The sequence below is a fragment of the Terrapene carolina genome, unplaced genomic scaffold, assembly GCF_002925995.2.
Source record: "Terrapene carolina triunguis isolate 2854851 unplaced genomic scaffold, T_m_triunguis-2.0 Scaffold68, whole genome shotgun sequence".
Classification (NCBI taxonomy): Eukaryota; Metazoa; Chordata; order Testudines; family Emydidae; genus Terrapene; species Terrapene triunguis.
In genome coordinates, this window is record NW_020664419.1 from 37,115,956 (window position 1) to 37,143,532 (window position 27,577).

The window sequence follows — 27,577 nt, forward strand, 5'->3', positions numbered from 1 at the left end:
AGCCCGGGAGGGGAAGTGCCCGGCCAGGGGCGCAGGGTCCGGAGGCATGGGGGCTGCCCGAAGCCGGTAGCGCTCGGGCAGCTCGGCTCTTACAGAGCTGAGGAGTCAGAGAGCAGCAGCAGTCGCCGGAGCCGGCTCTAAGGTAAGCCAGGGATGCCGGCAAAGCAGGGAGTATTTTTCCCGGATATGTTCTGCTTTTTGGAAATTCCCCCCAGACGGGGGTTTGATTATCAAAAAGCCGGACGTGTCCGGGAAAAACCGGACATATGGTAACCCTAATGGTGGATAGGAAAGTAATTTCTTTTTTCCTTGGCATGGGGAATCTTCTATCCTTGGCCTTCCTCTGTGGATCTTTCTTCCTCTCTCCCACAAACACCCCCATCCAACCCTTCCTCCCCAAAAGAACCCCAAACCAAAAAACACAATGATCGTGTTTCTTGGAATAAAAAAAAATTCTTCTTTGGTCAGGAAGGGGAAGTATCCTTTTTTCTTTGACTGTTCTGGCCTCCCCCAACCCAAATTCATTCTTTCTCTCTCTCTCTCTCTCTCTCTCTCTCTCTCTCTCTCTCCTCTTTCCCCCCTCATCTCCATCCTGAGGATTATGGTAGAAGTGATAATATATTACAGTGAAAAGTGAGAGGCAGCATAGTCTAGTAGTGGATTTCAGGGTGTTAGTTCTAATCCAGAGTCTGCCAATTACATCTGGTATGTCCATGAGCAAATCATTCATACGACTGTAAAGTCTCTGAGACAAGGACCATGTTCTTCTGTATATTCTGTGAAGTTTCTAGCACTTATTGAAGTGGCAAAAGCAAACCACAGAATATGAACTTTGGAGTACTGTTGGAATTGTTAATGTTGGTTGGATTAAAATAATAATAATAATAAAAAACTGATGCAGAAAGAATAATAATTTTTGACCTTTCAGGAAATTTTTTTCATTGGATTGTCACTATTCTTTGTATCCCTTTTGCAAGTAATCTGAAACACACCAGGATCTGTCCTTTGGCCATATTGGTGCTCTTCACGTGTTGCTTCCTAGAATATCAGTTATGCGTTGGTATTGTTTGTCCCTAGAGTATTTTGTAACTTTTTAGCCTTAACAGAAATATATTTTCTACAGCAAGCATGCCGAATTCTAATTTGTTAAACAAATCTGTTGTGGTGCAAAAGTTATGGCCACTCCAGTGCTCAAGAAGGCTTTCACTTTCATCTCCAGCAGAAACCTAAGAGTAATACGTACCCCAACTATATCAGAATTGCACTTTAATACAAAATCTTAATAGTGACCTCCATGATGTTAAGGCAAAATAACTTCCTATATATATTGAATGTGTGACAGTCAGATGTGCTGGTCTGTTGATATAATTGATACAAAAGCATATGAGATCACTGTTAATATTTTGCATTGGAGTTCAGGTTTGATAAACCCAGTATATGTGTTGCTTTTGGGCATCTATTGGAGATGAAAGCCTTATGGAACACTGGAGTGTGCTGTTGACAGTGTTGTAGGCAGTATGAAGGTGGCAAGGAATGAATTTCCATTGTTTTAAGTGTTTAGGTGGATGAAGTGTATAGCCCCATTAAAGTCAATGGCAAACTGGGATTTCATCCTCTCTGTTTCCAGCGTTTGTCAGGAAAATGTGAGTAGTGGGCCTATAATACTACTTCTGTCTCAGGAGGTTAATGCCCTTCATTGGGCTGTGGAGAATGGAAGGAAGCAACCACAGTGTGGGCTCACATATGCACATACTACTATATACACCCAAATACTTACCGTAAGTGCATACTGCTTTGTGTGGAGAAATGTTAACGCATCCTTTATATGCTCTTTGGGTTCCTTTTTGCTATAAACAACAGTGCTGTTCGCTTTAGGCTGCAGTGCATAATTGAGACTATTACAGAGCACTTGTACTTACAAACAACCTTAACAGAATTTCCAGATTCTTCTATGATACTGCTATTAAACTTTACAGCTTTCTTCATAAGCATGAGATAGTTCTACAAACTCATTTTTAACAAAAAATAAGAAATTTCTTCTCTTCTCCAAAGGAATTACTAAGGTTGAAGGTATATTGGTAGGGCAGTGTGGGGAAGATTACACTGGGGTTCATGGTAACGTAAATAATGGAATTAAGTCTCCAAGGCTTTTAATTTGGCACTTTCCAGGGATACTAAATTAACTGGGGAAAAAAGACACACCTTTTTCTCTCCACTCCCTCCCTAATAAACAACATATATTTTCAAAGTACTGGGTCGGGGTTTTTACCTACATAGTTTTCATTAAGCCTAATGAGAGTTGTGCAGCAGAAACACAGCATAACTTAGAACATGTATTAATATTTCAGGGGTTTACTGAACCTTTTTTACTGGTATGAGGAGAGATGATATTATGGATTAAATTTTTAACGGGGCTTCACTCTGTTTCTCTTTGCCTGCATGTTTTTTGAGCACTCATATACACAGGCTATATAATTTACATGTGCAAAAACCCTCTGAATAATGTTTTGAAAATGTAGACCTCTTTTGGTCCTGAAACATCCAAATGTTTGATTTCAAAATAGAGATACAATAGGGTGTTTTTTTCAGACTAATTGCTACTAACCCACATTGGCGGAAAATAGCTACTGCAAGAGAACTTTAATGACAACGAAAAGACATACTTGCAGCGAAAGGATCTTTATATTTCAAGCAAAATTAACCCTGTATGACACCAATGACAAATGTGCTGAGACTTTCATGGTTTCCATTTTACACTCAAGTGGAGCAAAAATTAGAAGTCACTCTAGGGAAACATTTAATGAAGAGGAATAATCTTTTCACCTACCACAAACTTAACTGTGGTTTTGTTCGGTAAACAACTGTAAAATTTGGGTCCCACATCCAGGGATGGCCTATCCTGGGAGATCAGAGTATAAAACACTAATTTTTAACAAAGAATCATATGGCAATTAAGAAACTCCCTTGCAAGTGGAATGGAAATCCTCCCTATTGGTTTTAAACAAACAATTTTTGTTTTAAAAAAACAATTCTTTCCAATTATCTGTGATTGGAAAAAATTGCCTTTTGTAGTGTCTGGGTGTAATGCATTCTTCCTGAATCTTCCAGATACAGTTTCAGTGCGTTTGCTGCTCATCACTTTCACAAGTATGGACTTATAGCATTTAATAAGATTCTGGTCGTCGTCATTGCTGATTTTTAGCTCACTGAATAACTTGGAAATAGACCTGATTCTTGTCAACTTGGGAAAGCTGTGGGCACCAGCCGAGAGGCAGTGACCTGGGGCAGTAATAACACATGTGCTTCTTAATTTTCATAGCTCTCCAGCTCTGTTTTATTCAGTAGATTTCAAAGCACTTTACAAAGGGAGGTCAGTTGCATTACCCATTTTACAGATGGGAAAACTGAGGCACAGGGAGTTGAAATGACTTGCCTATGGTCATCCAGCAGACCGATCACAGAGCTGGGAATAGAACCCCAGGCTTCTGAGCCTGTCTGGTGCTCTATCCTCTAGGCCATACTAGAGCAGTGTTTTTCAAAGTTTGGGTCACGACCCAATACTGGGTCGTGGCATATAAGGCACTAGGTCGCCTTGCTCAGCACCCAGGAACCCTAGCGGTTCTGGTCAGCACCTCCACCTGGGACATTAAAAGTCCTGTCAGTGGTACTGCCTAGCTAAGGCAGGCTACTGCCTACCGGTTCCGACACCGCGCTGTGCCCCGGAAGCGGGCAGCAGCGGGTCTGGCTTCTAGGCAGGGGGGCCAAGGGGCTCCGCACACTGCCCCCATCCCGAGCACCAGCTCCACACTCCCATTGCCGGTTCAGGGGGCAGTGCCTGTGGGCAAGAGCCCCGCGGAGCCGCTTTCATGCCTAGGAGCTGGAGCTGCTGGCCACTTTTGGGGCGCGGTCCGCAGTGCCAGGACAGGCAGGAAGCCTGCCTCTGCACCCCCGCTGCACCACTGACTGGGAGCCGCTGGAGGTAACCCTGCGCCCCAATCCCCTGCCCCAGCCCTGAGCTCCCCCCAAACCTGGAAACCCTTCCTGCACCCCAAACCCCTCATCCCCGGCCCCATCCCAGAGCCTACGCCCATAGCTCTGACCCCCCTCCCGCATCTCACCCCCCGTCCCAGCCCGGAGCCCCTCCGGCACCCACAGCCCTGACCCCCTCCCACACCCCAACCCCCTGCTCCAGCCAAGAGCCCCCTCCCACACCCTGAACCCCTCATTCCCAGCCCCACCTCGCAGCCCTCACCCCTGTGCCCCAGCCCTGAGCCCCTCCCAAACCCCTCATCCCCAGCTCTGTTGGGTCACAGGTATCAACAATTTTCTTCAACTGGGTCCCCAGAAAAAGTTTGAAAACCACTGTACTAGAGCTCCCTCATCTTATTCTTGTTTCAAATACCAGCCATAACACTGGTGGGGGTAGATTAGAAAGCCAGAATAACATTCCTCTAAATAGCCTTTCTGTGGAATGTTCCACATTATTTTATTCAGATCTCATAAACTGGCACCTCTTTTCATAAATTACATTAAGAACAAGTATTACAAAATTAGAATGGAAAACCATATGTCTTGTCAGCAGCAACGGGAATGTTCAATCTGGGGAGTAGCGTATGTAAAACTAACAGCAAACTGCCAGTGCACTCAAAAAAGCACTCCTTGATTTCCTGTTTCTCTCTTTTTATTTTCTCATATTTATTTTTCTCTAATTGCTTTCTCCTGGTCTCTCTCTAGATATCTTTGTCTTGTGATTCTCTTTTCCTTTTGAAGTTTTTCTCTTTTTCAAATTCCTTCTCCTTTTTCTTCCTTTTTTGGTCTCTCATTTTTATTTCCCCCCCTTCCCTTTTAATTTTATTGGGACCCCTTCACTCAATGTGTGAATCCCTCATCTTGCCCTCTTTCCCCCTCTCATACTAATCTGGACCCCCATTTTTCCCATGTCTCTTTGCAGACCTGCTTTCCCCATTATCTCTTTCTGTACCCTTTGGTGCATCTTCCCTTGTTTATTTGCTTCCTTTTACATCCAATTTCCTTGTCTGGTTGGAGGGGGTCGGGGGAAGGTAATATTTTCCATGGCCCTTTCAAGGTCCTTTGACCTCCCTGTTGCCTTCTCCCCCAGCTCTATCTCAGTTCACTTCCTGGCTCTATCTTTTAGTCAGTCTGAGGGTACGTCCAGACTATCCGCCGTATCGGCGGGTAGCGATCGATTTATTGGGGATCGATATATCGCACGCGATATATCGATCCCCGAATGTGCTCCCTGTTGACTCCGGAACTCCACTGGAGCGAGCGGTGGTAGTGGAGTCGACGGGGGAGCCGCGGCCGTCGATCCCGCGCCGTGAGGACTCAAGGTAAATCGATCTAAGATACTTCGACTTCAGCTATGCTATTCACGTAGCTGAAGTTGCGTATCTTAGATCGATCCCCCCACGGCGTAGACCAGCCCTGAGACAGCACTACTAAAGGAAGTTGGCAGGCAGACTTTAGAGGTCAGAGTAGCACACAGAGGAATTGAAGAGACCATCATAAAGCTGATGACTGATGGGGAGGGATTTTTGCCTACACATAGAGGAGGGCTGGTCCCACAGAGGAGAGATGTTCACTTGTCATTCCGTTGCCAGTGGTAGAACCCAATAGCTTTCCTGTTGAGTTCTTTGCCTTCAGTGTTGCTAAGCACTCTTGAGTTAAGTAATAGATTTCCAGATCTTCCGGAGACAGAGTAGAGAAATCAGGGTGTAGCATGGTAGTTTCCATGAGGGAATGTGGGAGCTGTGCAAAAACTAATGGAAATCATTTAAACCAAATCACACAGTGAAGGGTGTCCCCACTTCATTCCCTGATGTTCTGTGCCTTCAAAGCATGGTGAGGAATGCAGAGAGATCCACAGCTTGTGGTCAGCAGTAGAAACGAGGCTACTTAAGAGCAGTTTATCTGGCATTCAGAGCGCTCTCTCTCTCTCTCTCTCTCTCTCTCTCTCTAGCTAAGGGAATGTCCTGTGAAAGACTTAATCCAAGCACACTTTTGCAAATGTTCCTTTTCCCAAATAGATGCAATTGTATCTTATTGGAGGGCAACAAGCATTTCTACAGTTTTGCTCTGGAGGTGGAAGTAGTTTTGGTTCCTTGATAGGGTTGCCAACTTTCTAATTGCACAAAACCGAACACCTTTACCCTGCCCCTGGCCCTAGGCCTTGCACTACCCCTTTTCTGAGGCCCCACCCCCCACTCACTCAATCCATCCTTTCTCTGTCTCTCACTCTCCTCAACCCTTGCTCATTTTCACCAGGCTGGGGCATGTTCCCTCTAATTTTTTCCATCCATGTGCGGAATAAATTTTGTTATGTGCACCAAGGTATGTGCCTATGTGCGCCACCAGTAGAAACAAAAAACCTAGATATAATATATACACCTCTACCCCGATATAACGCGACTCGATATAACACGAATTCGGATATAACGCAGTAAAGCAGTGCTCCAGGGGGGTGGGGCTGCGCACTCCGGTGGATCAAAGCAAGTTCGATATAATGCGGTGTGACGTTGTGCAGTCTATATGGTTTTATAAAAACTTGATAATAAGTCAATATAATGTAACTGGGATAGTTTTAGAGAAAATATGGTAATAAGTGAATATAACGTAACTGGGATATGCTTCATGCAAAAGGTCTCTTGTAAGGTATCATTACAAAGCTTATAATCTACTGAGTATGATCATCTGATTTGTATAAATGTACCACTCTTGTATCTAAAACTAGAAATATAAAATGTAAAATATAAAATGAGGGCCTATTGTAATTATGTAAAGTGTGGGCCATTAATGATGGTTTGGAATCTTGATGACTCCCATTAACCAGGACCATTGTCTGCAGATGGTTGTGTTTACCTGTTAGTCTTCCTGTATATGTGTGTGCTGGCAAGTGGGCAATGAAGTCTTGTAGTGACATGTGATCATGTCACCTGAACTGGAATCCATCTTTAACCTGGTGCTTTTCCAGTGAGGGGGGGTGGAAACCCAGAGGGACAAAGGGTTCCCGCCTTATGCAAAAGATATATAAAGGGGTGGAACAGAACAAAGGGGAGAGAGGAGCCATCATGAAGAATCCCCTAGCTACCACCTGAGCTGGAACAAGAGCTGTACCAGGGGAAAGAATTGTGCCCAGGCCTGGAAGGTGTCCAGTCTGAGAAAAACTTACTGAAGCATCTCTGAGGGTGAGATTATCCGTATTTAGTTTGATTAGACATAGATTTGCGCATTTTATTTTATTTTGCTTGGTGACTTACTTTGTTCTGTCTGTTACTACTTGGAACCACTTAAATCCTATTTTCTGTATTTAATAAAATCACTTTTTATTTAGTAATTTACTCAGAGTATGTATTAATACCTGGGGGAGCAAACAACTGTGCATATCTCTCTATCAGTGTTATAGAGGGCGAACAATTTATGAGTAAAACGGATTTATTTGCGTTTAGACCCCATTGGGAGTTGGGCATCTGAGTGCTAAAGACAAGCACACCTCTGTGAGCTGTTTTCAGGTAAACTTGCAGCTTTGGGACAAGTGATTCAGACCCTGGGTCTGTGTTGGAGCAGACTGGAGTGTCTCGCTCAGCAAGACAGGGTGCTGGAGTCCTGAGCTGGCAGGGAAAACAGAAGCAGGGGTAGTCTTTGCACATCGGGTGGCAGCTCCCAAGGGGGTTTCTGTGATCCAACCCGTCACACGCGGTTTCACCTATAACGCGGTAAGATTGTTTGGCTCCCGAGGACTGCGTTATATCAGGGTAGAGGTGTATTTTTAAAAAGTTACCATGTGGATAATTACTCCAGCCAGGACAGGTTAGGCATTTTAGAACTCACTACTCAAAGAATTAAATTTAAGTGTAAGAGAAATAAAAATTATGAAATGCATAGACCGGTCAAAACATTAAAATAACACACTTTGAAAGAATAAAATTACAGAGAATATATGTGCATTGCAGGAAGTACCAAGAAGTACCGACAACGATACAACAAGTATGTGTTGGGAGGTGAGTGTGAAAGAGACTGACTGTGTGTGTGTGTGTGTGTGTGTGTGAGAGAGAGAGACACACACAGAGACTGTGTGTATGCTGGCTGCTGGGGAAAGCCTTGCGCTGTCTCTTTCAGACACTCACTGAAAGCTCTCCTGCTCCCCAGTCCTGAGCCCTGTTGTCTCCCCTCCCCTGCTCTGCAGAGATGAGGTATATGGGCAGGGGGAGAGAGACTGTGTGAGCTGGCTGCTGGGGAAATCTCAGAAACAGTGCACTGTCTCTTTAAGAAAGGCACTCAGCCACTCACCATTCAGACCTCAGACCACAGCAGCTCCGAGTCCTCCTGAGACAGGCAGTGTCCCCTCTTCTCTGCTCTGTGGAAATGGGGTTCAGGGGTGGTGGGAGGGGGACACCCTGACATCAGCACCCTCCTCCCTCCCCCACCCCCTTCTCTGCATAGCCAGCAGGAGGGTCCCAGGAGCAGCTGCAGGACATTGCAACGAGGGGGGAGAGGCACCTGAACACATGCTGCTGGCTGCACACTCAGCTAATCAGCTGGGCAGCACTTAAATTTCTCCTGCATGGCCAAGTGCACAGCTTACAGGGAATACAGCTGGGGCAGGGGGTTGGGGTGCAGGCTCTGGGGTAGGCCAGGCATGTGGGTTTTGGGGTATAGGAGAGGGTTCCGGGCTGTGGAATGGAGCCGAGGGGTTCGGAGTATGGGAGTTGGCTCTGGGCTGAGGCAGGGGGTTGGGATGTGGAAGGGGGTACGGGCTCTGGGCTGGAGCTGCAGGCTCCGGGGTGAGGGCAGAAATGAGGGGTTCAGGGTGCGGGAGGGGTTCTGGGCTGGGGCAGGAGGTTGGGGTGCGGGCTCTGGGAGGGAGTTTGGGTGTGGGAGGGGACTCAGGGCTGGGGTAGGGGGTTGGTGTGTGGGAGGGGGTGACGGATGCAGGCTCTGGGTGGCGCTTACCTCGGGGAGCTCCCCGAGAGTGACGACATGTCCCTCGGCTCCTAGGCACAGGCATGGCCAGATGGCTCTGCATGCTGCCTCTGCCTGCAGGCGCTGCCCCCACAGCTCCCATTGACCGCGTTTCCCAGCCAATGGGAGCTGCGGAGCTGGCGCTTGGGTCAGGGGCATTGTGCGGAGCCCCTTTAGCCTCTGCCTAGGAGCCAAGGGACTTGTCGCCGCTTCTGGGAAGCTGCGTGGAGCCAGATAGGGAGCCTGCCAGCCCCGCCAATCAGCCCAGTTAGCGGTGCTGACCAGAGCTGCCAGGAACCCTTTTCCACCGGGTATTCCGGTCGAAAACCAGACACCTGGCAACCCTATTCCTTGACTGGCTTCTTATTAGACTTTACCAAAGGATTTGTATCTGCATTTCCTCTGATACCAGTGGAGTTCCAGGGTAACTGCAAAGTTCTTCTTCGAGGAGTGTCCCTGTGGTTGCTCCACATTTAGATGTCTTGGTGCCCTGTGCTTATAATTGGAGATTTGTAGTAGCACTGCCCTGGTTGGCTGCGCATGCGCAGCAGCCGTCTTGCCCCACTCCAAGCGGCTACCTAGCATGAGCAGCCAACCGACCCCCAGTTCCTTCTCTACTGCCCTTGGCTTGAGTCGGAGCAACAGCAGCACCCCTTCAACTTCGTAGAAAGTTTATATTCCTTCCTTTTTCTTTTATCCTCTCTTCTAGTTAACTTTGGTTACCATTACTTTTAATTTCTTCCATACTTAAAAAAAAAAAAAAAAAAAAAAAAAATTAGGGTAGTTTTTCCCCTCCTGCCCCCAGCTGGCCTCCGCCGGCAACAACTGCTTAGACACGGGCTGCCCCATTTCTCTCCAGAGCTGGACCTTCCTCAGGCATGACTGGTTCCCCTGGATTTAAACGTTGCCTGACCTGTAGGCTATCCATACCTGTTTCAGATAGCCATGCTCAGTGCATCCGCTCTCTCGGAGAGACCCATATTCCTCAAAAGTGTCCTTATTGTAAAAAACTGACTTCCAGGACACTAAAGGCCAGGGACCTCCAATATTACTCATGATGGAGAAATCCCTCACGCCAGCCTCCGATCCAGATTCCAGGATACCTCCTGGGCAACGGTCGCCAGTAGCAGCCTGAGACAAGGGAACAACTACCAAGACCGTTTCTAAGGACCCTGTCCGTAAAAAGGCGACCAAACACCAGTCTCAGTCCCCGCCAGAGTGAGACCCGCCTAAAAAGAAACAGTCTCCTGGCGAAAAATCAGCCCTGGTACCAACGGCACCGAGATCCTCTGACCAAGAGTCACAGTGAACGTCCGGTACCCAGACTTCCCGAGGAGCCAAGGACCCGGTACGGGCAGGCTATGGCGCCTCCTGCTGGTCAGTCTGGGAATTAGCTCAGTCCAGCCTTGGAGTGCCTCCTGCTGCCCGGTATCTCCCTACCTGCTTCCTTGTCAATCCCCACCATTGTACTTCAGGTCCCCAAGCTCTGGGTCTCCCCCTCCCCCTATGCCCACCTTGCCTCAGTGGCTACTGCCAGTCGTCGTCATCTCTGGGGCAACGGCAGTCTGTAATGGCCACTCATCATTGGCAAGGGGGTTTGACCTGCTGCCTTTTCTAGCCCCAGCTGTCTCCCTGCAGCCCCAGTACCTCCTTAGGCCTTCCTGCCAGGCCCTCTGCCTGGGAGGTAGCCAGGCCTGAGCTCCCCAGCTCAGCCTACCACTTCCCCAGCACTGCTCTGTCGAAGGTACCCTGTCTCTCCCAGGCAGCCAGGCCCTTCCCACTCCAACCTAGAGTGAGACTGACCCGGCTCCTGACTCTCAGCTCTCTTATCAGGGCCAGCTGTGCCCTGATTGAGCTGCCCACACCTGTGGCCAGCTACTCAGCCAGCCTCCCTCAGCTGCTCTCATTCCTTTTATCCCAGGAGTGGGGTAACCACCCTGCTACACAGGCTCTCAGTAAGGTGTGCGATCTAAAGCCAAGCTCCTTAGCTCGGTACTAACCTTGCCGAAGACCGTCCTGGCACTGACCACTGTAATGGCGCCACCTGCTGCACGTACACAGCTAAGTAAGACCTCGGACTGACAGTTCTGACCCTCTCCTCTCAGACTGCAGTGCCATTCCCAGCACTGAGCTTCCCGATACTGCAACTTTTCACTAGACAGGCATACCTGGCAGTTTCTTCTACACCAGGAACCCCACTATTCGGTACCGATGGTACCCAATGAGGCCTGGACCAAGCTAGACCATCACCCCAGGGGCTTCGGCGCCACCTCTCTCCAGTAATGATGATGATGAAGAGGATGACCCGGGACTGTATACCCCTCACCACTCCTCTCCTAAAGCTGGACCCTCACATCACCAGCCACTGGTAGACACACGAGCTTGGTAGCCCAGCCCCAATCCTGGAATCCTGGCTGCCACCTCCTATGGCTCTCCCACCCAACTGGCCATATTGGGACCCAGGGGCCATTTATAGGATCCAGAACATTAGATCGCCTATCCCACCGGTCTCCAGAACACCCTGCCCTCCCTCACCAATGGACCAGCACCTTCAGAGACCCAGGATGAGGAGACTGAAGAGCAGCAGGGCGGACCTGAAGGAGACACCTTGCCACCTGTGCATATCTCATCTTCGTCTCCAGATGAAACGATCATGCCACCACCCCCACATTGGGGGATGACGGCAAAAATAGCACTGCCGATTAACGCTGCCATAATGGACCCTGCCAAAATCATCTGGCAGATGCCAGCCATGGCCCCTCCTTCCTGCAAAAGGTCAGACAAAAAATATTACGTGCCGGCAAAAGGGGCTGACTTTCTGTTTACTCATCCCACTCCTAATTCACTGTTTGTGGAGACAGTAAATCAGGGGCAAACAGCAACAGTCCAGATCCGCCCCTTACGACAAGGACTGGAAGAGGCTAGACTCTTTGGGCACAAAGAGTCTATTCTTCTGCCACCCTGCAATTCTGTATCACAAATTACTCTGCATTGCTCGCAAGATATACACACAACCTATTTTCTATAATGTCATCTTTTAATGAACATCTCTTCGAGAACAAGAGAGAAGCGCATAAGTCCAATATCGCTGAAGGCTCTCTCATTGCAAAGACGGCCCTCCAAACCTCTCTCAATTCCGTGGACACAGCAGCACGCTCCATCGCGACTTCCATCGTCATGCGTTGGGCATCATGGCTACATCTATCTGGATTCCCGAGGGAAGTGCAGGTTACTATGGAAGACCTGCCCTTTGAGGCTCAGAAACTGTTTGCAGAATCCACAGATGCGTCCTTACATACTTTAAAGGACTCCTGGGCCACCTTAATGACTCTGGGCATCTATGTCCCTGGAATCAAGAAAAAGCAAGGCAGGTTTTACAACCAAAAATTCCGGGCTGCAGCATACTCCCAGCCCCAAAGACACTATACACAATGCTGCAAACAGAGGTAGATGGAACGAAGACAGAATCAAGACCAGCCTTCCACCTTCTACCTCCAGGCAATCGTTTTGAAGGTCTGGTCAAGGGCACAAACCTCTATACTCTCACTTTGGAACTCAACCCCACCTTAACACCATTCGGGGGCTGCCTGTCTCCATATTACCCAGTCTGGAACAAGATCACTACAGACAGATGGGTCCTGGAAATTATCTAGCAGGGTTATTCCATCCCATTTATTTCTATCCAACCTACCCACCCTCCTTCCCCATCCCTCTTCAGGGACCCCTCTCACAGGAAATAAACCATCTCCTGCAATTAGGGACCGTGGAACCAGTACCACCTCAATGCAGGGGAAGAGGATTTTATTCCCATTATTTCCTTACTCAGAAAAAATGGCGGATGGAGACCCATTCTGGATTTATGCAAACTCAACAAGTTTGTGAGAACACAGCGATTCAAAATGCTGACCCTATCAACGATAATTCCGGCATTAGAGAAAGGAGATTGGCTCTCGTCCCTCGACCTACAAGACGCATACTTTCATGTCACCATTCACCCAGCGCACAGAAAATTCTTGCGGTTCACCCTAGGACATCAACATTACCGATGCAAAGTGCTACCCTTCGGCCTGTCAACCGCCCCAAGGGTCTTTTCCATGATCCTTGCTGTTGCTGCAGCTCACCTTCGCAGACTAGGGGTCATGATTTTTCAATAACTAGATGACTGCTTATTACGAGCACCAACTCAGCGGGCAGCACGAGAGGCCACACAGACCACAATGGCCCTCTTTATGAACTTCGGACTCAAATCTTCAGAAGTCCACTTTCGTCCCTGTCCAACACTTGGAATTTATAGGGGCCTATCTCGACTGCCTCACAGCAACAACGAGGTTACCTCAACAACGCTTCCTCAACTTAACCACTCTGATTACTACAGTCACGCTCAGCCCACAAACATCTGCCAGGACGTGCCTACAACTTTTGGGGCACATGGCCGCTACGTCTTTCATCGTCAAACATGCCAGACTACCTATGAGATGCTTACAAGCCTGGCTTCGCACTTGCTATATACCACACAAGCACTCCCTCAGCAGGTGGCTCACCATGCCCCACAAGGTAAAGGATTCCCTCGAGTAGTGGACAACCCACAAAACATCTGCTCAGGTGTCCCATTCCTACCGAAAGCTTCTACAATAACGATCACCAGGGATGCCTCTCTCATGGGATGGGAAGCTCACCTGGAGAACAACGCGATCCAGGGTCATTGGTGGGCCGCGGAAGCCAACTTGCATATAAACATACTAGAACTAAGAGCACTCAGAAACACATGCCAGCATTTCCTTCCTCTAATCCACAACACTACTATCAAAGTCCTTACTGACAACACAGTATGCATGTTCTAAATAAACTGCCAAGGGGGAGCCCAATCATACCCTCTGTGCATGGAGGCAATACAACTCTGGAATTGGTGCATTTCCCACAATGTAGACATCTCGGCATCCTACCTGCCAGGACACCAGAACACAATGGCGGACCAACTGAGTAGAAACTTCTCACAAACCCATGAGTGGGAGATGGACTATGCAACCCTCACCACCATTTTCAACTTACGGGGGTTCCCCGCTATTGACCTATTTGCCACAGCTCACAACGCAAAGTGCCCTCAATACTGCTCTCAAGCGGGACTGCAATGCCACTCCCTGGGCGACGCCCTCCTCATGAAATGGCAGGCGCCGCTAACGTATGTGTTCCCTCAAATTCCACTTCTGAGTCGGGTTATACACAAGATCAGGCAAGACAAGTCCAGGGTCATTTTCATTGCCCCTACATGGCCCAGACAAACACGGTTTCCATTCCTGAGACAAACGGCAGTGAAACCACCTCGAACCCTCCCTTTAATACCTCACCTTCTGACACAGGACTCAGGATGTGTCAATCACCCAGGGTTGAAAGTAAGCCGGTACGGTCTGGTATGGCGTGCCGGACTGGACCAGCTTCTCCGGCAGTGATTTTAAGGGCCTAGGGCCCCAGCCGCTGCAGGGAGCCCCCGAGCCCTTTAAATCACCCACGGAGCTCCGGCAGCCGGGCTCAGGCAGGGATTTAAAGGTCCCGGAGCTCTGGTCCCTGCGGGGAGCCCCGGGCCATTTAAATTGCCTCCAGAGCCCTGCTGTCGCTGCCCGAGCCCTGCTGCCTGGAGTCCTGGGACCTTTAATTCGCCCCTGAGCCCCAGGGCTCCCAGCTGCCTCTGCAGCTGGTAGCTCTGGGGTGATTTGAAGGCCCTGGGGCTCCCAGCCACAGCTGGAGCCCCAGTGATTTTAAATCTTGAAAGGTCCCGCCTCTTCCTGTTGAGGCCACGCCTCTTCTGGTTGAGGCCATGCCCTGCTCAGGACTCTGGCGTACCGGTAAGTCCTTTAAGTTACTTTCACCCCTGCAATCACCCCAACCTAGCTCTTCTCCATCTCAAGGCCTGGTTTCTCCGTGGCTAACAGGTATCGACACAGACAATTCCGACGAATTTAAAGACATACTCTTGAACAGCTGCAGACTAAACACATGAAAAACGTATACACAAGTGGACACGATTTCGCACCTGGTGCAAGACTAACCATATTTCTCCAAGGTCCTCGAATATATACTGGGTCTTAAAAAATCGGGGCTATCCAGCAGCTCCATTAGAGTACACTTCACTGCAATCACCTTGTTCCATGATAACGTGGATGGAGCCACTATCTTTGCTCATCCAATGACTAAGCATTTTCTAAAAGGCATGATGAATACCTACCCCAACGCTAAAAAATCCTACACCCATGTGGGATCTTAATCTCGTCCTTCGTAGCCTCATGGAGAAAATGGAGAAACCATTTGAACCCTTCGCAACTTGTTCATTGCTACATCTTTCTATGAAAGTGGCCTTCCTGATTGCCATCACATCGGCGAGAAGGGTAGGAGAGCTAGGTGCTTTAATGGCACACTCACCTCATACCACACTCTATAAAAGACAAAGTGGTCCTATGACCGCACCCCAAATTCATACCCAGGGAAGCCTCGCCCTTTCATCTAAATCAACCAATATACTTACCTGTGTTTTTCCCAAAACCACATGCCAGCAAGAGGGAGGCTTCTCTTCACCCACTCGACATCAGCAGAGCACTAGCCTTTTACCTAGAAAGAACAAAAACTTTTAGAAAATCGTCTCGTCTCTTTCTCTCCATAATAGAATGATCGAAGGGTCAGACAGTCTCTGTTTAGAGATGATGTAAATGGATCTTGGGCTGTATCCATTTGTTACCAGCAGAACAACCTCCTTCCTCCACCAGGAGTTCGCACACACTCCACTAGAGCGTTACCAACATCAGTAGCATTTCTCAATGACATCTCCATCGCGGACATTAGCAAAGCATCTACCTGGGCCTCTGCCCCCACTTTTACTAAGCACTGCTCTCTCGAGCAGCAGTCAGCTGCAGACGCACAGTTTGGACTCTCAGTGCTAACCACCGTCAATAAACCAACTCCAAAGCCCCCCCTCCATTGCGGGGTACTGCTCCATAGTCACCTAAAGTGGAGCACCCACAGGGACACTCGAAGAAGAAGAGGTTACTCACCCTGTGCAGTAACTGAGGTTCTTCGAGATGGTTGTCCCTGTGGGTGCTCCACTGCCCCCCATCCCCTCTACTTTGGAGTTCCATGCTGATCCTCTTGGATAGAGAAGGAACTGGGAGCCGGTTGGCTGTGCATGCTAGGTAGCCGCTTGGAGCACACTGCTACTACAAATCTCCGATTATAAGCGCTGGGCGCCAAGACAGCTAAAGTGGAGCACCCACAGGAAAAACCATCTTGAAGAATCTCAGTTACTGCACAGGGTGAGTAACCTCATTAAAATAGGACAGAAAATAACTACTGCTAGGCGCTCCAAATTGGGCTAGGTGCTTTTAGTATTCACGTCTTTTGGATCTGGCAACACTGCAGTGCTTCTAGCTCTCTAGATTTGCTTTATATAGCCAAATCTTTCACCCCAAATTTGAACCTTTGTAAGTACCTGCATAGATAATACAACTCTGATAGCAAGAGGCAATTGTTAGATAGAAAAGCATGGACGTGTACTGCCAAGTTACTCAGATCTTTAGTTACTTTTAAGTAGCCTTTCTTTTCATGGCTAAATGGTAATTATTTGTGGACTGTGTAGCTATGAAATCAGACTTCATTTATTGTGTTAAAAGCCATAAAATATTTCTATACTGTTAGCCAATAGGATTGGAATATGCAATGAATTAGCCCACTGTTTGGCATTGTAGCCTGAGATGTCACAATCCTACCTCCAAATATTAAACTTTTCAGATTTAAAAAAAAATTATGCTGATCTCAATTTTTCTTGTTTCTTTTTCTCTTTAAGAACTGGAACCTCACAAAATATCTAAATGTAGAGACACTATTCCCACTGGCTTCCTGTGGCCTCTTTCCTTTATTTTTATCAGCTCTTTTCTCCCTGATATGCAAGACTGATTTTTGTTTGTTTTTTATTTTCTATTTTTTATTTGGTCAGTTCTGTAGTTACTTGGTAGAGGAAGGAATGAAGCTGCTTGTGAGTGGTATTTGGGGAAGAGAGAATGCATCATCCTGGCTGGCATTAAATGATTTTTCCTGCTGTTTAGCCAGCTTGGTCCTCAAGCCACTAGAACTTCTGTTGCCTGCATGAACATAACATTTCTGGAGGGGAATTGGACTGTCAGATTTTACAACAGGCTTTGTTTGCAGAGAACTCCCCTTTGGAAAAAGTGACTAGAATGCTGGGTACCACCAGAAGGAAAAAATGCCAAGACGTGCAGCTGCTGGATGGATTTTAGAAAGCTAGTAAATTCTGGCTCCCAGTTAGCCTTCCTTGTGCAGGAAGTTTGTGCTGTTAAAGACAAAATAAAGGTGACTGTGGAGAATGGTGCCACCTACAATAATTCAGGCATAAGCAACAGAGTGTTTAATATGTCTCATCAGAGTGCAGAAGATACTGTTGCGATCATGATTGGCAATCTGATGACTGAAAGGAAAACAAATGTTATACTTGATTCACAAGGGTATCCAGGTAACTGAGAAGTGGGAACAAAGCACTCCTGGGTTAAGTATTTTTTGTATGTACTTTTTTCAGTTACATAGCTAAGGGACATCTTCAGTTGCACAGATTTTAAAAAGGGAAACATGGACGTTGATTCAGAGGGAGAGAGCTGTGTTGTATGCTTAGAAGCACACAAGCCCAGAGAGAGAGTTCATAGTTTAACTTGCAAGCAGTTATTCCACAAGAGATGCTTTGAATTCTGGCTGTCAAAGCATAAAACATGCCCAGAGTGGAACTGTGACATCTTAAAAGTGAATTGAAGGAAATGAATTAAGCCTTTAAAATCTCTAATTTTGAAAGACTCATAGCACTGCTATTCTTGATGAGAATACAATAGCCATTTTAAATATGCTCTAGTAAGAAGCCAGATAAATTTGTGGACTAAAAACATGCTTCTTTAGAGAATTATGATCCATTTCTGTGACTTTGGATATCTTTCATAACCTTTACAATGCAACTTTTGAAGGAGAGGATTTAAAACTCATGTTTGTTCAGAAAAGTTTGGGATTTTATTTAACCACACAGTTTTTTGTGTTTAGAAATCTGCCAGCCATAGTTTAATTTTCTTCACTTAATTTTGGGTCTATGCACAATTAACAAAATTGTGAATGAAGTGTGCAACTTGTGGAAATGCTGATTTTTTAATTTAACCTCTCTAAAATTAAAAAGGTATTATCTTTTCTGTAGCATTACGGATCCAGTCCTGAAAACCCTTACTTGGGTAAGAAGCTCTTAACTCTCTTGAGTAGGGCCTTTGAAATCACCTGAATAATAGTGTTTGTAGGGTTGGGTCATTATGAAACATTGTTAGTTTTGCTATTTAAAAAAAAATCTTCTAAGCAATTTATTACACAGGAGAAACTACGTGATTTCAAAATATTAAGCTGAACTCTCATAATACAGATACACTTTTGTTCTTCTCCACCCTCCTGCAGTTATTAAAAGAACATTTACATTTGAAATGCTCAGATAAATTTTAGTCTCCTCTTGGTCTACATTGGAGGTCCCTATTGGAAATGTATTTCAGTTAAAGTAGATACGTTTTTAGTTGAATTTTAAAGGACCTGTAGTAATGTACTAGATTTTTTTTATTTAGCCCTGTCAAGGCTGTATCCCCACTTTGAACTTTAGGGTACAAATGTAGGGGCCTGCATGAAAACTTCTAAGCTTAACTACCAGCTTAGCTCTGGTCCCGCTGCAACCATTCCCAATGGATTCCCTCCCTGGGAAGCCTTGAGAAACCTCTCACCAATTTCCTGGTGAATACAGATCCAAACTCCTTGGATCTTAAACAAGGAGAAATTGACCCTTCCCCCCTCCTTCCTTTCACCAACTCCTGGTGAATACAGATCCAAACCCCCTTGGATCTTAAAACAAGGAGAAATCAATCTGGTTCTTAAAAAGAAGGCTTTTAATTAAAGAAAAAGGTAAAAATCACCTCTGTAAAATCAGTATGGAAAATAACTTTACAGGGTAATCAAACTTGAAGAGCTCAGAGGACCCCCCTCTGTCTTAGGTTCAAAGTACAGCAAACAAAGATAAACACTCTAGTAAAAGGTACATTTACAAGTTGAGAAAACAAAGGAAAACTAAGATGCCTTGCCTGGCTTTTTACTTACAAGTTTGAAATAAGAGAGACTTGTTTAGAAAGATGGGGAGAACCTGGATTGATGTCTGGTCCCTCTCAGTCCCAAGAGCGAACAACCCCTTAAAACAAAGAGCACACACAAAAGCCTTTCCCCCCTCCAAGATTTGAAAGTATCTTGTCCCCTTATTGGTCCTTTGGGTCAGGTGTCAGCCAGGTTACCCGAGCTTCTTAACCCTTTACAGGTAAAAGGATTTTGGAGTCTCTGGCCAGGAGGGATTTTAGTACTGTACACAGGAGAGCTGTTACCCTTCCCTTTATAGTTATGACAAGCCCACATACAATTTTTTATCTCAACTAAGAGCTGTATAAACCCATTGCATAAACATAGGTCTGTCTCATTTCAAGAAAAGCTCACCTTGTTCCTGTTACTGGATTAAGTTGATACCCACCTCCAGCTAGGGAAATATACTTCTATTTCACTGTTAGAATCTAGTTAGTGGCCTACAACTGTAGAGCTTGCTGTAATCCTAGGCATGGCTAACAGTATGAATCAAAGTAAGGCTGAGAACCAAAGTAGGCCTTGTCAGAATACTAACACTAAATATCATCTTACCAAGTAAGCACATTCCTCACATGAGAGGTTGGTAGAGCAACTAGCAGACCTCTTAAGTAACTACGTAAACACATTCCTAAGAGGGAGGTCTCTTCCTTTTTCTTGTCGTACTCTTTTTCTTTGAAAATAATCTCTGACTAAGGTTCAGGAGACAGAAGTTTGTGAGGATGGGATTGTGAGGTGTTCCTTTGCCAAAATGTAGATTTCTCGCTCACACCAATGGGCAGCAGGTCGCATAGGCTGGGGGAGGCTATGCCCCCCCAAACAGCCAGGCGTGGCCCCACCCTCTGCGTGCAGCTCCAGCCCCCAGTGCTCCAGCTGGGGCTGGGGAGGCTGCAGCCACCAGCCTTCCTGGCGCTTCGGGGCTGGGGGGGCTGTGGCCACCCTCCCTTCTGCGCGCCAGGGCTGGGGAGGCTGGGGCCATGCGCTGCCCGCCAGCTGGAGCACTGGGGCCTGGAGGCCTGGAGCTGCACGCAGGGGGTGTAGTTTACTGTGAAACTTGCTCATTGAAGATTTTGGAAGGAAAAAGTACAAGATGAAAAACAGCTTTAAACCTTTCTTGTTGGTACATCAGTGCTCAAGGTTGTAAGAGTTTTATTTTGTCAGTTTAAAAAAAAAGGGCAATAGCACATCAACAGTATGCATATACAATAGTATATTGATTACAAAGTATAACCCTGTATTGTAATGTAATGAATCTAGATGGCAAAAATTCCAATTCCAACTAGCAAAAATAAGATTGTTTCACACTTAGTATGGTTGTTTTGGGGATATCAAAAGTCTGCTTACATTGGTTTGTGTGCTGAAGCAGAGGGTTTAGTTCTCCACCACAGAATGCTGGCTGTGAAAGTACGTTTTTCATAGAGTAATATAGAGAAAACGAAGTCAGTACTTTAGTGTTTTTAGCAAGTACAATTACGGGTATGCAAATAAGTTAGTCCTTGTTAATACATTGGCTCATGAGCATGTGATGTCACAATCCCATTACCCAACAATGAGCTGTTTATGACTATTTTGAAATCAGCCTTTTAACTTTTTTTTAAAGCTATATTTTTCTTCTGTTTGTAAGAAACACACTGGCAGGCTATCAGAATGCAGGAGACCAGTGGAACTTATTCTGTTTTTACAGGCGTTTAATGTTTTATTCTCTTTAGTTAACTGTTCTTAAGTATGATCATTTTGTTTTGTTTTACTAGTTATGTAATTGTTTGGCTGAGAAAGGAATGAAGTTGCTTGGGACTAGTGCTTGGAGAAGAGGGGACAAATTGTCCTGGTTGCTGTGTCTTGGTTTCTTTCTGGTGCTGAGTCTGCATGTCTCCCGAGCCAATGCCTTTTGGGTTGCTCATCTGAACATATCGTTTCAAATAGGGAACCAGACGGTATGGGAGCGGGCTGACAATGGAGTATTTGGAAAAAACTCCCCATTGAAGAAGGTGTCTGGAGTGGTGGTACCACCAGAAGGACTGAACCAAATTGCCTGCAACCCCTTAACAAACTTCAGCAGGCCTGTAAACTCTGAGACCTGGATAGCCCTCATTATGAGGGGACACTGTACCTTCACAAAGAAAATAACTGTGGCAGCAGAGAGGGGAGCAGTTGGCGTGATTATCTATAACCATGCAGGCACAGGCAATGGAGTATTTCCTATGATTTACCTGGGTTCAGAAGATATTGTTGCAATTATGATTGGCAATCTGAAAGGCGTGGACATTTTACACTTGATACAGAATGGCATCCAAGTAATAATAGCAATAGAAGTAGGAAAACACTATGGTTTCTGGATGAATCATTATTGGGGGTCCCTTCTCGTCTGCACACTGGTCACGGTGGCCTATTTTACCTTTTACTGTGCTGGAAGGCTAAGGATAGCAAGAACTCAGATCAGGAGATGCCGACAATTAACAGATGTCAAGAAAGCTATTGGTCAACTTGAGCTTCGCATATTAAAAGAGGGTGACAAGGAAGCTGATACAGATGGAGAGAACTGTGTAGTGTGTCTGGAAGTATACATGCCCAAAGACGTAGTGCGTCTTTTAAGATGCAGCCATATTTTCCATAGGAAGTGCATTGACCCTTGGCTGCTGAAACACAGAACATGCCCAGTGTGCAAATGTGACATCCTCAAAGCTAGGGAAACTGAGCTGCCTGTCAAAAATGAAGCAGAGTCTTCACAAGCTGTAGTGCCAAATGAAGCTCCTAACACCACTTTCCTTAGTGAAGAATATAATCATAATGAATATGTGTTAGTACAAGGTGCAGAGAGACCATCTGTGGATGAATAACTTTCTTCTTCACAGATGGATAATCAAACCATTTCTCTGGTCCTTCATGTTGCTTCACCTTGATCACCTAGTTTGTAAAGGTCAAAATTAAACTTACATTCTTGAAATAAATTCCGAAATTCTGTCAGCATAAATTTTGAACTTTTTGCTAATTTCAATAATGCTCTGAAATGTGGAACGGATGAACGTGAATGAACTTGGCAAGTATTTCTATGATAATGAGTATTTTTTATGTAACACTTTTTGGTAACTTAAATGTCACAGTTTACACTTTCTGTATAAAAATAGTTTGGAAAACTTTGCCCTGAAAAAGAATTAAATTGGCTCTGTAACTTATTATATATGAAAAATTTCAGCCTTCACTTTACTGTATGGAATAGAACACATCTGTGTGTTTTTGTGCAGTAGCCGGGTGTGGCAAAGATATACAACTTATCCATATATTAAAATGCAATCACATCCTTTTGGTTAAATTACACCTTCCTAGCTAAGTAAAACACATGATTTTAAAATCAGTTAGGTTTTTTTTTTATGTCTGCTACTTTTGATTTAAATTGTATTTCCTATTCTCAGTCTTTTTTGTTTGTTTGTTGAGGCAGGGGTTTGGAGGGCACTGCTCAGATGCAGGGCCGCCCTGAGGCGGGGGCAAGTGGGGCAATTTGCCGCAGGGCCCCCACGAGAATATAGTATTCTATAGTATTGCAACTTTTTTTTATGGAAGGGTCCCACGAAATTGCTTTGCCCCAGGCCCCCTGAATCCTCTGGGCGGCCCTGCTCAGATGACATGGGAGACCAGAGAAGCATTGAGGCAGCATTGGGCAGAGTTATAGTTTCTGCTGGGAGTCTTCCTAGGTTTAAGGAACACTTCTTCCCTTTTTCTCTTCCCCGCTCCCCCCCACAACTCTTATCCTTCAAAGACTCAGGAGACAGAGAGAAACTGATTGTTGATACTGATTTACTTACTACATATGTAAATTGACCACACAGCTGATCTACCAGTGTACTAATACAATATGTTGTTTCCTTGTCCTCCCTCCCATGCCCACGTGTTTGTGTCCCTATCAGTTACATATTTTCTTGTCTCTTAGAATAGACTTTAAGCTTTTGGGGGGCATGGACTGTCATTTCTTACGTTTGTACAGAGCCTGCTAGCACAGTAGACCCATGGAGCCCTGATGTGATGGTGATTTCTATGTGCTACCTGGTTGGTGTGGTGCTCTGTCCTGCTCTAGTGGCACCTAACCCAGCTAGAGATTGATGAGTCTGCTACCGCCTTGGCTAAGAGTCATGTGGCTTTTAGCTTGTGCAGTAGAGGCTTGTACACCAAGCTTCAGAGGTCCCAGGTTTGATGCTGATGACGAGTCTGTCGGCATTACAGTACAAAGAATAAATAATGAGAATTATGCTGCCATCTTGTCATTTCTTAAAGAGTACAGGAGGATTAGAGGAAGGAGCCTTTAATTCCCCAGCTTCTTCCACATCTTTTTCCTATGGCTACAGCACTAGCATAATACACTTACTGGTTCCTCACCTGCTTTTTTCACCTAGACACATGTGGTGGAGAAAAGGGACAAGCAACTGCATAGGAAAATAAAAATCACCATACTGGAGGAGACCAGAGGTCCATCTAATCCAGTATGCAGTCTCTGACAATGGAGGAAAGTGTAAGGATGCTGCAGCAGGCAAATGTGGGATAATCTGCCCCCCACGCTCCCCGCTCACACACACATTACATTTCATCCTAATATCTAAATTGAGATTAGTTTAAACCAAGAAGCATGAGGTTGATATCCTTTCTAAAATGTTGTGTTACTAATTATAACTGGATCTTCTTTATCCATAGACATGTACTATTCCTTTTTCAATCTTGCTAAATTCTTGGTCTCAATGGTTTGTTTGGGAATAACTTCCAAAGTCTAATTGCACATTTTTTTAAAAAGCTGTTCTGTTTATTGGCTTTGAATTTGCCACCTTTTAGTTTCATTAAATATTGTCTTGTTGCTGTGTTATGAGATAGGGAGAACAGATGTTCCCAATGTAACTTCTCTACACTATTCATTCTTTTCTTTTAACATATTCCCTCTTATTTGTCTCCTTTCCATGATAAACAATCCCACTCTTTTTAGTCTGTCTTCCGTGCCACAATTATTCAACCAGAAAGTGAAGGCAGCTGCTGGAAATAGAAAATGGGACCTTTTCAAACAAACAAACCAACAAAAACCATAAATAAGGGAAAAAACATAAAGTAAGGGGAAAAATAACTTCAGCTGGATGGCAGACAATCTAATCTTACATAATTGAACAAGATGCTTAAAATAATATCAAAGATATTTAAGGTAACACAAACAATAAACATTTGGGTTTGTTTTGCACAGTCCTATAGTAATGAGAGAATGGTTCCAGTGTGGTTTGCAAGTTCACTTTCTCAAACTTTATTGCAGGGGTTTTTTTAACCTGTGAATAAGGAGGAGTTTGTAAAACACATGGGACCAATTTCAAATGTTTGCATAAGTGGGTGCAACACCAATTGGCCAGAGCTGAATTTGGCTTATTAGGTGATTTGGCTCACTAAGTGAATTGACATTTGGGTAAGGGAGACCAAAGAAGATGTTTTAAGTCATAAATGTAGCAGTATTACAATTTATCAGCTGTAATACTTTAGTAATACCCTGATCTGAGGAAACTAGTAAATATTGGTATTTTGTAGATACAATAGGTAAGTAGTTATCATTATAGATATTTATCATTAATAGGGGCTAGATGTACAGAAGCTTGCGGGAGGGAGGCCACAATAATACAAAATTGAAGTAGTGAGTTTTTTTTAAAGTGAAAAGAAAACTTAAATTATAAATTTACATGATATTGTGGTCTAATGGGTTTTTGTATCTTACAAACTGGTTAAATATGATTGAAATTACAGTTGCTGAAATTGAGATAATGTAAATTAAATTGTTTAGTAAATTGGCTTTCTAATCTTTTAAGTAGAAAAAAGTAGATTTTTGTCATCAAAATCTCTTAATGTGCATGCACAGCCATGTGGACTTCATTACATTCAGTATTATGTTTAGTGAATACTACAATGTTTTCAGTTTTGAGTGGCAAGTCCTAGGTCCAGTAAAAAAAAAAAACCCACAACTCCCCACTCTCCCCCCAACCCCTCCCCCCACTTGTTTAGGTATGTATTTTACATTTTTCAATGCTAGCTTTTCTTAGTCCACAGAAATGTTACTTAAAAGATAAATGTGTTACACAGCTCCATTCTTATAAGCTGTTTACTCATTATTCCATTATTTTTTTTTATTCAAAAAGTGAATTATTAGATTTTCTTTGAAGGATAATTGATAAGAATAATTGATCCGGTGGTATAAAACTACAGTGAAGTGTTCCAAGCCTATCATAGCAGTAAGATTAATCCAGTTTATTCACAATGATTAGGCTAAAGGAAACCTTTTAAAGTAAATTATTTCAATAGATAAAATAAAAAATGGTAATAATTACTGCAGCTGTAACAGAGGATGCACTTGTGGCCATTTTTATGATAGTTAGGTTAAGCCCATGCTTGAACGCATGTCATTTAGTGAAGATGATATGAAAAGGAGTATTGTATCAATAGAAGGTTATTGTCTAAGTTTGTGTGTTGACCCAGGAGCCGTTTCCAGGGTTGAGATTGGTGATCTATTTCAATGCTTATATATTTAGGTGATTTATGGATTGTAGCAAAGTCAGGAGAGCTCCTCAGGAAAGGAAGTTGGCCTCTTGCCATCAGTCTGTCCTGATTGCATCCTATATGCCAGCCAATCTGACCTCGCCAGCATCAGGTGCTTTGACACCAGCGGTCATGTGGGGTTTTGACGTCTGTGGATGAGGTCCATGTTTAGGTCTACACTGTCCCACTGACTTCGGTCTGACTGATGATAGCATCAGTGTTGGGTACCTCAGTCTGACAGCTTATATGCTGAGTGGATAAATATGGTAGACTGGGATTGTTCTGGGAAAGTGATTTTTTTTTTTTTTTTTGGTATAGAACAGGAAATCTTTCACAAGAAAGATCTATGACCCAACCTGAACAGGCAGAAGGTATCTCAAAAGGCTGCTGGCTGACCCACCTAGTGCAGTGTTCCATAGAAATAAACTGATCCTTTGTCCTCACCCATTGCTCGTGGAGGGTGGCTTTACTGTATTGGTACAGCTTTGCTGGTGTAGCTGCATCCATATTAGGAGCACTAGCTGGTATACTGGTATAGCATACTGGTAAAGCACTCCCACTGAGGTTTCCATTTTCCACTTAGTTTAATCCATGAATGTGTTTATCTCCAAGCCCCGGTAGCTACCTTGCTGAGGCTAGGTTATGTAGTTTAGCTAGTTAGGACTAAGCTTAGTTTCAAATACAAGAACAATAGGGGGGAAAAATCTTCTGTAAACTTACTACTAAACACATACTTTAAACCAATGCACTAATTATCAAAATGAACAACCTGACTCAGGGAGAGGATTGGGTTTTGTGTATGCCCTACTCTGGAGGAATGGAAGTGAAGGACTGGGGGGATAGACTTTATTGGGGTGCTTATAACAATGGCTATGGAAATGGGTGCTGGCAAGAAAGTGTATGCAATGAGAGCTAAAGTGTGTACCTTGTAGAGATGAGGCATTCTGTAAAGTATGACCCCAGACCATGGGAGTGCAGAAATTCAGCCAGAGAGGCTCCCTGAAGAGTGGCTTGTGTACTGTGGAATGGTGGTAGACGGAGTAATGGAACCATTCCAGCTGCAATGCCAGTGCTGTCTGACTTCCCTGCAGCACATCATCCTTCAGACAGTGGGGTTTACTATAAACTTTCATTAAACTTTTTTTAAGCAAGGCAATTCAGGCACAAAAACTTAACAGGAGCTTTAAGTTTCAGGAGAAAAACCGCAACAAACACAATAGAAAGCATGGAATTTTGCATTTAAAGTGAAATGAATCATATCCCTTCAGTACAAGGAACAAGAATGTCTTAATGACTTTTTAATGCATTGTATTGTGTCATATTTGTAGCACATATGGTATATTTCACTCTTAACAGTGAAATTCACTTCCTTTGTGGTTTTCTGTCACAAACATAATATTTTGTAAATATAGCCTTTATGCATGAATGTTCCTGGATTTTTATTTATTTTTATCTTAAGATAGTTTTCTCTAAAGTATGTGATAAGCTGTTATATTAAGGATGTTGTGATTTATTTATTTTCAATGACTTCTATAAGGAAATTACCATTCATTAAGAGTCTATCCTGAGGCTGGATAGAAGCATTAAAGAAGTCAGATCAGATCATTCCCAGTAGATATGTATGAGCTCTCTATGGTGTGCAAATTGTACCCTGAAATTTCGTATCTATGTAACATCTTTGTAATCCACTCTAATAATGTGTCATGTATTTGTTGAATTAAATACCTTGAAATATTTGTGTTGTAATACTACTAAAAATTTTACTCCTGGGGGAATTCTGTGCCACTGCACATGCACAGAATTTATGTCCCCCACAGATTTCTTTGCTTCCCCACAGAAAAATGACTTTCTGAAAGGGAAGCAAATG

The 27,577-nt window shown here is 44.6% G+C and overlaps 2 protein-coding genes across 3 annotated transcripts in view; both read left to right on the plus strand.

Annotated features, from left to right (window-relative positions):
* CADPS2 (calcium dependent secretion activator 2) overlaps positions 1–27,577 on the plus strand; it is a 557,199-nt gene that overhangs the window by 144,625 nt on the left and 384,997 nt on the right. The window lies entirely within an intron of this gene.
* Positions 20,946–22,004, plus strand: LOC112120513 (RING finger protein 148-like). Its single transcript, XM_026648716.1, has one exon. The coding sequence runs from the start codon at positions 20,946–20,948 to the stop codon at positions 22,002–22,004; it is 1,059 nt and encodes a 352-aa protein (XP_026504501.1).

Excerpts from the sequence above, each read along its gene's own strand:
- LOC112120513 (XM_026648716.1), top strand. The coding sequence starts at position 20,946 with ATGAAGTTGCTTGGGACTAGTGCTTGGAGAAGAGGGGACAAATTGTCC.